The sequence below is a fragment of the Gorilla gorilla genome, chromosome 14 (genome assembly GCF_029281585.2).
Source record: "Gorilla gorilla gorilla isolate KB3781 chromosome 14, NHGRI_mGorGor1-v2.1_pri, whole genome shotgun sequence".
In the NCBI taxonomy this organism is placed as follows: Eukaryota; Metazoa; Chordata; class Mammalia; order Primates; family Hominidae; genus Gorilla; species Gorilla gorilla.
This window is the reverse complement of record NC_073238.2, coordinates 91,642,218-91,655,225: the sequence shown is the minus strand read 5'-3', so window position 1 is coordinate 91,655,225 and position 13,008 is coordinate 91,642,218. Positions and strand designations below refer to the sequence as shown.

Below are 13,008 nucleotides of genomic sequence, written 5' to 3'. Positions count from 1 at the left end.
TGTGTTGTGGGAGGGACCCTGTGGGAGATAATTGAATTATGGTGCAATTTACTTTCATGCTGCTGTTCTTATGATAGTGAGTGCATTCTCCTGAGATCTGATGATTTTATAAGGGGCTTTTCTCCCTTCTGCTTGGCTTTTCTTCTTCCTGCTATCATGTGAAGAAGGACATGTTTGCTTCTCCTTCTGCCATGATTGTAAGTTCTTGAGACCCCCCCAGTCAAGTGGAACTGTGAGTCAGTTAAACCCCTTCCTTTATAAATTACCCAGTCTCGGGCAGTTCTTTATAGCAGTGTGAGAATGGACTAATACAGTAAATTGGTACTAGGAGTGGGGTACTGCTATAAAGATACCCCAACATGTGGAAGAGACTTTGGAACTGGGTAACAGGCAGAGGTTGGAAAAGTCTGAAGGGCTCAGAAGACAGAAAGATATGGGAAAGTCTGGAACTTCCCAGAGACATGTTGAATGGCATTGACCAAAATGCTGATAGTGATATGGACAATGGAATCCAGGTCTCAGATGGAGATGAGGAACTTGTTGGGAACTAGAATAAAGGTGACTGTTGCTACGTTTTAGCAAAGAGACTGGTGGCGTTTTGCCCCTGCCATAGAGATCTGTGGAACTTTGAACTTCAGGGAAGATTTAGGGTATCTGGTGGGAGAAATTTCTAAGCAGCAAAGCATTCAATAGGTGCTGTTAAAAGCATCCTATTTTATGTATTCACAAAGATATGGTTTGGAATTGAAACTTGTGTTTAAAAGAGAAGCAGAGCATGAAAGTTCAGAAAATTTGCATCTTGATGATGTGATGGAAGAGAAAAACCCATTTTCTGAGGAGAAATTCAAGCCATCAGTAGAAATTCACATAAGTAACAGGGAGCCAAATGTTGATCACCAAGACAATGGGGAAAATGTCTGCAGGACATGTGAGAACTCTTCACAGCAGCACCTCCCAACACAGGCCCAGAGGCCTAGGAGAGAAAAATAGTTTCATTGGCTGGGCCCAGGGCCTTGCTGCTTTCTACAGTCTCAGGACTTACTTGGTTCCCTTCATCCCAGATGAGGCTAAAATGGGCCAAGGTACAGCTCAGGCCATGGCTTCAAGGGGTGTAAGCCCCAAGTCTTGGCAGCTTCCATGTGGTTTTGAGCCTGTGGGTGCACAGAAGTCAAGAATTGAGGTTTGAGAACCTCCGTCTAGATTTCAGAGGATGTATGGAAATGCCTGGATGTCCAGGCAGAAGTTTGCAGCAGGGGTGGAGCCCTCATGTAGAACCTCTGCTTGGGCAGTGCAGAAGGGAAATGTGGGACTGCAGCCCCCACAGAAAGTCCCCACTGGGGCACTGCCTAGTGGAGCTGTGAGAAGAGGGCCACTGTCCTCCAGACTCCAGAATGGTAGATCCACCGACGGCTTGCAATATGTGCCTGGAAAAGCTGTGGACACTCAATGCCAGCCTGTGAAGGAAGCTGGGAGGAGGGGGCTGTACCCTGCAAAACCACAGGGACAGAGCGCCCAAGGCCATGGGAGTCCCACCTCTTGTATCAGAATGACCTGGATGTGAGACATGGAGTCAAAGGATATCATTTTGGAGCTTTAAGATTTGACTGCCCCACTGGGTTTTGGATTTGCATGGGGGCTGTAACCCCTTTGTTTTGGCCAATTTCTCCCATTTGGAATGGATGTATTTACCCAGTGCTTTTACCCCCATTGTATCTAGGAAGTAACTAACTTGCTTTTGATTTTACAGGTCCGTAGGCAGAAGGGACTTGCCTTGTCTCAGATGAGACTTTGGAGTTAGACTTTTGCCTTGATGCTGGAATGAGTTAAGACTTTCAGGGACTGTAGGGAAGGCATGATTGTGCTTTGAAATGTGAGGACATGATGTTTGGGAGGGGCCAGAGGCAGAATGATATGGTATGACCGTGTCCCCAACCAAATGTCATCTTGAATTATAGTTTCCATAATCCCCATGTGTTGTGGGAGGGACCTGGTGGGAGGTAATTGAACCATGGTGCCAGTTACTTTCATGCTGCTATTCTTATGATAGTAAGTGCTCCTGAAATCTGACGGTTTACAGGGAGCTTTCCTGCCTTCTGCTCAGCACTTCTCCTTCCTGCCATCATATGAAGAAGGACGTGTTTGCTTCTCCTTCTGGCATGATTCTAAGTTTCTTGAGGCCTCCTCTGTCATGTGGAACTGTGAGTCAATTAAACCTCTTTCCTTTATAAATTACCCAGTCTTGGGCGGTTCATTATAGCAGCATGAGAACGGACTAATACAGCATACTTATTATTCAACATCTAGAGTTAATAGGTTGCCCTTTTATTGAACAATACCAGGGATTTGTAACACATTAACTATGATTGTTAGTGTTGCATTTTTAACCCCCATGACACTTCTATTATTTTAATACAGTTTAGTATTTATATAATTACTCACGTATTTACTTCTCTTTTTTCCTTTTCATTCTTTATTGCAACTCTGATTCAAATATTTTTATACTGAAAGGTGATATATTGTAGTGCTTAAGACCGTGGGTTCTAGAGCCAAAATGTGATTTTTCCAGACTGCTTTTTACTTCTGCTTGACAAATAGGGAAACTGAGGCAGAGGGCTAATGGTAACATGCTCAAGGCTACATCTAGTAAATGGCAGAGGCAGGATTTAAACCCACCCATTCCCCAGTAGCACCCCTTGCACTGTGGAGGGCTTGGTAATAAGCCATGGTCTAGGAGATCTCTTGGTAACACAATGCATCAGAGCCCTCTCCACTGTCAGAAAATATACATGCAGGTTCACATCCCTCTAAAACCTTGAGGCTCATGAAGTCCACACATAATTCCTATGAAGAGATTAATTTTATAAGTAAATCACAGGTGAGTTGAATTTCACCCTTGTGAATGCTTACAAACTCATTTTTTTGTGTGTGTTTCATCTTGATTTAGGTAAGTGGAACTGTCCTGCAAAATTTACAGGAGAAGGCTCCTTCCAGATATATGTAGTTCTGTTTCTGGACTCTCTCCATCTTGGTTCATTTTTCCTGGGAAAACCAAGCAGCAGACCCTTGCTTTACAAACCAAATCATTGAATCTCCCCAAATGCAAAGTCATTTAGATGTTGGTAAGCCTCAGGAGAGATTTGTGATAGAATTATTACGTGCTGGAGAGTTTGAAGCTACCTCTGGTGGAGAGGGTCCTTTGAGAAGTATAGTTAACACAGAACAGTCTTCTAGGTCTTCTAGATTTTTGACTGTCTTTATAAGGCTTTCCACTGTGTCCCAGGACAGCATCTTGGAGGCATTGGCTCTGAACTTTTCCTCTAGGTCCTCCTGGCTCAGTGGTTTTCTCCAGTGCCCATAGAAGGTATCAGAGCGATCTGTAAAGGTGGCTCCATCCTTGAGGGTGACACTTATTTCACAGTACAGTGTGTTGAAGCTTGGCAAGTTGTCCGGAGGGTATTCCAGCTCCACCTTACTGAGCAGCTCTCTCACCTGTGGCCTGTTGATCTGGCATTCATGGAATGAGGGGACAGTGATGCCACCATCAAGCAACATGGCACAGGCCACATACTGGAATGAATGACGGGCTTCATGCTCCGAAACTGGAAAGGGCCTGTTTACATACTGGACATTTGGTATCCTGAGCACAATTCTCTTAATGTAGTCAGTTGGAAGCAGGGCTCTCTCTGCTACAAGGTGCTTTCTCACAGATGCAGCTGCGTCTGCCACCCAGTGGGTAGATAAATGTGCAGGAAAACGCTTAAAGGCCACGTCCTGCTGGTCCAGCAGCCAACTGTAGGAAGCTAGGCTTGGAAGGACTTTTGGGGAATAGTTGGCATAAAAGGCCCCAAATCCTGCCTCCAAGTCCAAGACCTGCTTGTTTCCTTGGAGACCCAACATTGCCAAAAATGCAGCTTCTATCCCATGCTTGGCAGCATTGCCAATGTGGAGGGGCTTGGTCTGGGTGGCAGCATTGGCCATGGGTGCCCCAGCATGGGAAACAGCAATGGCCAGAGCTTCTCGGCACTTTGTCGAGCTAAGTCCTAAAAACTTGGATGCAGCAGCAGCACTACCCAACGTTCCTACCACGGAAGGGGGATGGAATCTGAAAAGCAAAGAAGCAGAGTTGGAGATGTACAAACCATAACCACCAGGAGGCAGGATAGCGTAGTCATCAAGAACATTGATAATGGAGTCACACTGTCTGGGTTCAGATCTCAGCTCCATTACTTTATTAGCTACATGATCTGGGGAAAATTATTCAACTTCTCTGTAGATTTTTTCTTACACAAAATGGTGATAGGCCAGGTGTGGTGGTTCATGCCTGTAATCCCAGGACTTTGGGAGGCCAAGGTGGGAGGGTCATCTGAGGTCAGGAGTTTGAGACTAGGTTGGCCAACATGGCAAAACACTGACTCTACTAAAAATACAAAAATTTGCCGGATCTGGTGGTGGGTGCCTGCAGTCCCAGCTACTTGGGAGACTGAGGCAGGAGACTCCCTTGAACCTGGGAGGCAGACGCTGCAGTGAGCTGAGATCATGCTGCTGCACTCCAGCCTAGGTGACAGAGTGAGACTGTCTCAAAAAAATATAATAATAAAAATAATAATAATAAGGCCGGGCACGATGTCTCACGCCTGTAATCCCAGCACTTTGGGAGGCCGAGGCAGGCAGATCACAAGGTCAAGAGCTCGAGACCATCCTGGCCAACATGATGAAACCCCGTCTCTACTAAAAATACAAAAATTAGCTGGGCATGGTGGTGCATGCCTGTAGTCCCAGCTACTTGGGAGGCTGAGGCAGGAGAATCACTTGAACCCGGGAGGCGGAGGTTGCAGTGAGCCAAGATTACACCACTGCACTCCAGCCTGGCAACAGAGCGAGACTCCATCTCAAAAAATAAAATAAAATGGTGATAATAATAACGTCTACCTCTTAGAGTTTTAGGAGCTTTGAATAAATTAACATGTTTACAATAGTGCATAGCACATAGTGAGTTCTTTATAAATGGTACCATTACAATTATTGCCAGAAAGGCAACAGCTATTGATCTCATCTAAGTCACTGTGAGAATTGTGGGCCTTGAAGAAACTGAAACTTCACTACCTAGTATTTCAATTTACTTCTCTCCTGGCAGGCTGGAGCAAGTGGCAACATAAATCTGAGACTGAGCCATATGATGTGGCCGACATTTGACCATTTTTTATCTGCAGGATGAACAGTCAGAGTAAGGATATTCTGAATGTCCTCATTAGTCTGAGGGACGCTAGCTAGTCTCAGAATAGATTCTGCTTTGAGAATGAAATAAGGAATACTCAGTACACCCATGAATGCCAGAATGACATGAATCACCTTGCAACGAGAGGCCCAATTTATCTCACGGTCCAGGTTGCACTCTTGAAGTCACTTCTTTAAATGTGGATAGAGGGTTTCGTATGTGACTGGTGTATTGACTTATCTACCTGTGCTAATGTTAACATCTTCCTCTGAACCGGCCTCTAAGTCAGAAAGCTCTACGGAGATAATGATTGATAGATGAAGGGGATGTGACTACCTTTTGATGGGGCAAATTCTCTCCATACCTCTTTGGTATGTCATTGGCCTCCTTGGCGAAATGCAGTAATCGGCCTTGCACTTCAATACCAACATTGAAAGCCAGCAGCAGGTCAAGGCCAGAAAACTTTGGACTCCTTGGCAGGGCTTCTGCTAAAGCTGTGAGGACAGGAAGGACAGCCCCAGAAGGGTGGGTGGCAGGGTGCCACGTGTCATCAAAATCCATGGAGTGAATCTGTATAAACAGACACAAACAGCAACAAAAAGCCTTAAATTTTCCCTTAATGCAATGGCTTTTGGACCACTAAGGACTTAGTTTAGTAATAACCTTGTTTTATGTGAGATTCTTTTGATCTGATTCTCAGAAAAGAAAATCTGAGAAATGTCTGTGATTTTTTTTCTTTTTCTTTTTTTTTTTTTTTTTTGAGACAGAGTCTTGCTCTGTCACCTAGGCTGGAGTGCAGTGGCATGATCCTGGCTCACTGCAACCTCCGCCTCCTGGGTTCAAGCAATTCTCCTGCCTCAGCCTCTGGAGCAGCTGGGATAACAGGTGCCCACCACCGCACCTGGCTAATTTTTGTATTTTTAGTAGAGACGGAGTTTCACTATGTTGGCCAGGGTGGTCTTGAACTCCTGACCTCGTTATCCGCCCGCCTCAGCCTCCCAAAGTGCTAGGATTACAGGCGTGAGCCACCACACCTGGCCTGGCTGTGATTATTAATCACATGGCCGGGCACTGGGAAATGCTGTTCCTCTGCCAGAGGAAGGGAGTACCTTGGAGAGCAGCTTGTGAGCCCCAAGGAGCTTGGGTCTTGCCCTGGTGGCCTGAGCTCCCTCTGCCGTGGCCCCTGGAAAGATCTATATTCCCCTTTAAAAACAAAGCTGCAGAATCAGGTGGCTGGCAATTCCTCCTCCACCCTTTAAATAAGTTGCACTGCAAGTTTAATGTCATTTATTCCATATGAGGCCGTATGTTTTTGTACCTTTTTATTATGAAATAATTTCAAACTTTTAGAGAAGTTGTAAGAATAGCACAAGAACTCTCAAACTCAGATTAACTTTTCAGCTATATATTTTAAAAATCATTATTTTCTGCTTTAAGATCTTATTCCTCTTTCTCCTAGCCATTTTCTTTTTCTTTATATTAAAACAGTAATATCCAGAAGTTCATTTAAAAATAGATTTTTATATCTATTTGCTGTCACTGGTGCATTTCCCACTGCTTTCAGGACATTGCTTTGGAATGCACCATTGGCTTTAACTTTCAATCTCCTGAGCTATTGTACCCATAAATCATAAAAATATCTCGGAAATCCCAACATGTCTGTTTCCAAGTTACATCTTGTAGAGTATTTCCCGTGACACACAGAAAAAGCATAAAAATCATCTGTCAGATGAGAAGTACAGATTTTTGGTTCAGAAAATACAGACACTATAAGGCCATTGTTCCTTTCTCAATAGCTATCTGTTGAATGGATGAATGAGTGAATGAATAAAGAACACATTACTCGAGAGAAACTGGCCCCACAACAGGAAAAACAGAAGATATTAGGTCTGGATATGGGTTTTATATGTTTTTGCTATTTATATTCAAGGTTTTGAATTGGGATACCTTAGGGTGTTTTTATCTAAATCCTTCCATCTTCTTTCCTCTGCTACACAATCTGTTTGAAAAGCATCAATTTACTGTAAAAACATGAAAACTGAATTACTACATAGGAGAGAGGGTAAGCCACTTTATCTGTCTGACTTTCAGTTCTTTCATCTGTAAAATATAGAATTTGGGCAATTTCTGAGATATTTCCTGACTCTAAAATTATTATGATTATCTAATAGTTGAAAAGATGTGAAAACCTCCTTACAGCCACACCGTTCACAAAAGCAGCATATGTGGGCGGGAGCCTGATGTCTGGCTGACCCCAAACAGTGCTGGATATGTTGGAACTGTAGATCTGGAACAAAAGCAAATCAACCAGTGATAGTGTGAATACAGTATACCAAGTCACCATTTCAAGAGTTATTCTTCATCTTTGGAGGCATTATTCATAGTTCTTACTTGAACCTTTGCCACAGATAGAAGCCTTAGTCATTGAATACCTCTCATCCTTGTAGAATACACAGCTCTCCCCTGTGAAAAGGGGAGGAGATGTCGTTGCTTGATCCTAGATCATGATCCGGAAGTGCTCCAAGGAAGCACATCTGAAGTTACTCTTATTTACTCCTTGGGGTAAATACCAGGGAAGATGGACTAACTGTTTATCTCTAATACACCCTAGGGAGAGCAGGAGCGCTCACGTACATCCCCACTCTGCTCAGAGTACTTGGCCAGGCTTTTCTCCAGAGAATAATAATAATAAACTGTGAGATATTATTAGCATATTTTTTTCTGTTTATTTGTTTGTTTGTTTTTAAGACAAGGTCATGCTCTGTTGCCTTGGCTGGAGTGCAGTGGCATGATCTTGACTTACTACAACCCCAACCTCTCAGGCTCAAGTGATCCTCCCACCTCTCAGCCTCCCGAGTAGCTGGGACTATAGGCGTGTGCTATCACACCTGGCTAATTTTTATGTTTTTTGTTTTTGTAGAAATGGGTCTTTGCCATGTTGCCAAGGCTGGTCTCAAATTCCTAGGCTCAAACCGTCTGCCCACCTTGGCCTCTGGTAGTGCTGGGATAACAGATATGAGCCACTGTGCCTCACTGTGTATGGTTTTAAGACAGTGACTTAGTAAAGAATATGGATGACTATTAAAACTCAGATAATGGAACATAGGCAATTATAAAAATGATATAGAACAGTGCTATGTACATCAAGTGCTGTCTATAAAACGAAGTATAGAGTAAATGTAACACATATGTATGCACTGGGTTTTATCTCTAATGTAGACCTTGAGCTTCTTACCTTGCTATATTGGCTGGCTATGTGAAACACTTCCGTAGTGGTTCCCAGGAACCCAGCACCCAGAGTGTCTAGAATCATCCTCTTGCTCCTCTGAATAACACGATCTGTCAGGTGTCCCACTTTCAAGCCATGGATTGCTGTGGCAAAGCTTTCTGTGATAGACTTTAAAGGGAAGAGTGTTAGGACAGGGCTACACCCCACTTTACTTACACACTTCTGTTCTATAAGACACCTTGAGGCACTTTTGCATAAAGAGTTTTGCTCCACTACAAGAAACCCAGTTGCTCAGATTTAGTTTAATTTCTGAAAAAAAAAAAGATGTGTACTAAGCACCTACTATGTGTGAGGCAGAGTAATGTGGGAGCACACAGCAGCCAGTTTATCTCCTCAGTCGAGTTGAGGGGCAGCATAGCAAGCACAGGACACAGCATTGCGTGATGGGTGGTGGTGGAGGGAAGCACAGAGAGTTGTGGGAGGAGGATGCAAGGGACACCTCGTCTGTGTGATAGAGATTTCTGCAGGTGCAGTGCACAGCTGCTATTACGAGACACCTGCCAGGCACTGTGCTGAATGTCTCAAATATATTACCCTTTTAATACCCACAAGTCTCTAGGTAGTTATTTTTGCAGGTGAGGAGACTGAGACCTAGAGAACTGAAGTTACTAATTTTCACAGCTTTTAAGTGGTGGAATCTGAACATAAACCCCTATAGGTGTAACTCGACAATCAGTGCATCTAGCTATCAAGTCCCAAATGGTCAGACGAACATGTACCTCAGAACTGCCTGGGGTTCTTGCTGAAAAGGAACATTTCTGGTCCCCACTCTAGACCACCAAAATTAGACTCTCCCCAGAAATGGAACCTCTGGAAGCATAGCACAGGATTCTGTTTTCATTAGGATCTCTAGGAGGCTCTCAAGTGCTCTGGTGCTCTTACGTCCAATATGGCAGCGACTCCCTAATGTGGCTACTGAGCACTTGAAATGCAGCAAATTGAGATGTGTCATAAGAGTAAAATAAAGACTGATTTTTGAAAGCTTAGTAGGAAAAAAAGGATATAAAGCATCTCAATAATTTAAAAATATTGATTGCATGCTGAATCAATATTCAATTCATTGACCAGGCGTGGTGGCTCATGCCCGTAATCCCAGCACTTTGGGAGACCAAGGCGGATGGATCACTTGAGGTCAGCAGTTCAAGAACAGCCTGGCCAAGGTGGCAAAACCCCATCTCTACTAAAAATACAAAAATTAGCCAGGTGTGGTGGTGGGTACCTGTAATCCCAGCTACTCAGGAAGCTGAGGTGGGAGAATTGCTTGAACCTGGGAGGCGGAGGTTGCAGTGAGCTGAGATCATGCCACCACACTCCCGCCTGGGCAACAGAGTGAGACTCCTCTCATCTTAATAAAAAAAATTCAATATATTGATATCAACATAATAATATATGGGATATGGTGTAAATAAAACATGTTATTAATTGAGCAGTTTCTTCTAAACATTTTCTAAAATTTAAAATACTAGAAAATTTTAAATTACATATGTGACTTGAGAACCACTGCCTGCTCTTCCCTGTTGGTGGAGACATCGATACTTGATCTGGTTATGAAAACTTAAGAGTAGTCATCAGATAATAGTATAGGGTGATGAGAATGGAGGGTAAAGGTAGAAGTGGAAGCAAGGGCCAAGGCTGGGAGGTGTGAGAGAGTGGAGGGAGTTTGGCTCCCTTCAGCTGTGGAGTTGCATGCAGGAGACAGAGGTGAGAAGGAGAATGGATTTGCAGCTTATGACCGAATGATGAACATTACATCACTCTAAAGACTGTGATGTCAATGGGGAGCCAAAGTGCTGTCTTAAGAAAAGTAGAGTTATGGTCAGAACTAATGTTTTGGAAAGATTCCTGTAGGCAGTTGTGTAGAGAATGGATTGGAGAGGGGTAGACAGGGGCAGTGAAAAGACTGCTGCAGTATCCCAGGTTCTGGATGGGGAAATGGCAGTGCCATTGGCCAAGAGAGAGAACACAGGAAGAGGAGCAGCCTTCCAAGCAATGATGATGGGCTCAGTGTGAACTTGTTGAATATGAAGTGTCTGTGTTCATCCCACTGGAGAAGCTCATTCTGCTTCTACCCATAAGCTAGATAAGAAAAACATGTAAGATTACTTGAATTTCATAAGCAGTGGAGTACTCTGCAATTCTTTTAAAATTCAAATTCTTCAATATGTAGACTGTTATTTTGTTTTCTACACATTTTCACAAGAGAGCATCTATTATGTAGAGTTAAAAACATCCACTCTTAAGTCAGGTTTCACTATCTGCTCACCACCTAGTGAATGTTGGATTGCTTCCCTTTCTTGTTCTGGTTACTACATCATTGCACAACTTAATTTGTCTCTCTCAACATCAGATACTTCATTTTTAAATCTTAGCTGTAGGGTGAGGGGCTATTGGATTAGGGGACCTGGGGTATCTGGGGTTCTCTGATACTGAGCTCAGTGCCAGGACAGAGCTACAGAGATGGAACCCATGCCTAGCTGAACGTCCTTCAACCTGGACACTGACTAGTCCCATTTACAGAGCCTCAAGTCAGGTTTATCAAGTCAAGGAACACTTGCCATTTTCAAAAGGATGGGCTACTTTTTATGTCTCTGAGGGCTTTGATAGAAAGGTGGAGGGGTGTATGGGGTGGGCGAAAGCAGGAGAGAAGACGGCTGGGAGAGAAAGGATGGTGGCACAAAGGTTTCAGATTAGGGTGGAAGAATAACAATAATGTTGATTTTCACGCTGCTAGAAATTGCAGTTAAAATATTTTTAGGGGCAGAAAGAGAGAGGAAGAAAGGGTTTAAACTTAACAGTTTCAAATATTGATTGGATCCCTGACTCTAAGCAAAACTACCTCTTTTAAACCTCTCTTCTCACCCCCACAAACCCCACAGCTGGGGGCATGTAGTGATTGATCATTCATCTCTTCAGGGCTAGATCTGACCCAGGGGTGTCTTATGGAGGAATGTGAGACTGGGGAGCAGTGGGAGAGGTGGGGTGGTGACATGGAGCCCTGGAGGTACTTGCACCATCCATCCATATGAGACCGTGCTGCTGGTGATACAGGAAGGTGGAGCCCTGGAATCCTCTGGAAGTCCTGAACAGCACCCTGTGTGCCAAAGAACACATGGCTGTCCCTGGCCCCTGAAGGAATGAAACGTGAGGGGAATAAACACACAGCTGCTCAGCTGTCTGTGGTCCTTGCGTTCATCTATTTCCAAAATATCTTCTGATCTGCTTGACCTTCTCATGGCATTTGCATCTCTGTTTAGTTAAATACAGTGATGATTTAAGTTAAGGAATAACATAAAGCCACTGAACAAATCAATTTCACAATTTTTTTTTTTCCAAGACGGAGTCTCGCTCTGTCGCTCAGGCTGGAGTACAGTGACACGATCTCGGCGCACTGCAAGCTCCACCTCCCGGGTTCACGCCATTCTCCTGCCTCAGCCTCCCGAGTAGCTGGGACTACGGGCGCCTGCCACCACGCCCAGCTAATTTTTTGTATTTTTAGTAGAGACCGGGTTTTACCGAGTTAGCGAGCATGGTCTCAATCTCTCCTGATCTCGTGATCCGTCCGCCTCGGCCTCCCGAAGTGCTGGGATTATAGGCCTGAGCCACTGTGCCCGGCCCACAAGTTCTTACTATGAGTCCAGCACTGTTCTAAGCTCTCAAGACTGCCAAGTCAATACTGGATGGTTCCTGCCTCAAAAAGCTTATCTTATACAGAAGGTGGTGACAGTAAATAGATTAACAGAAATGCAATCTGGCAGTGTCATAATGGACACATAAAACTAGGGGGTTAAAATTCAATGAACTTGTCATGATTCATTCCCTTCCTAACTTTGTACAATAGAATCATGTATCTCATTTGTAAAACAGTAATGAAAGCCACCATGCAGTTAATTAGGTAGCCCACAGGTTGAAAGAAAAGTTAAAGCAGAAGCAGGTAGTTCTTAAAAGGAGAGGGCAACTGAAGAAATTGAGGAAGGAAGAAGTCTGCTAGAAAAGCAATTTAAGTAAGTCACATAAAATGCTACAATACCTTGAGCATCATTTCGTTGTAAAGAAGAGGTTCAGTTCAGGAGGAGTGAACCAGAGGAGTAATTTGTTTGCTGGATGTCTGACTGCGTTTATACCCTTCGCTCCTCTCAAACCCATTTCCTTTCATTTTGTTCTAACCCTAGAATTTCTGTCATTTCAACACCTCCTGACTAGACTCACTTTAACTTCCTCTTTAAGGAATTGTTTAACTCTTACGTGGATGAAGAATTCAGTGAGGCTAGGATGTACAGTAATCGTGATCATATGATTACTCACAGGCATCAGAAAAAGTAAATTTGTAGTAAAACTAGGATTGCCTTTTGTGCCTACATAGCTTATGTCAATACTAGAAGAATAGTCACACTCTTTTAACTAGGTATTCTACTTCTCAAAATTTATCCTAAGGAAGTAAGCATGGATGTATGGAAAATTTTTGGGAAAAAACTCCACCTGCACACAAACAAAATTCATACCCTTG

General features: G+C 43.6%; 1 protein-coding gene across 1 annotated transcript; it reads right to left on the bottom strand.

Annotated features, from left to right (window-relative positions):
• Positions 1-2,464: 2,464 nt before the first annotated feature.
• ACOD1 (aconitate decarboxylase 1) lies at positions 2,465-12,632 on the bottom strand. Its single transcript, XM_004054615.5, has 5 exons — positions 12,532-12,632; positions 8,451-8,612; positions 7,413-7,502; positions 5,580-5,785; positions 2,465-4,102 (listed from the first exon to the last, which is right to left on the bottom strand). Exons 1-5 carry the CDS (start codon positions 12,541-12,543, stop codon positions 3,127-3,129), a joined length of 1,446 nt encoding a protein of 481 aa, XP_004054663.5. The 5' UTR covers positions 12,544-12,632; the 3' UTR covers positions 2,465-3,126.
• Positions 12,633-13,008: the final 376 nt, after the last annotated feature.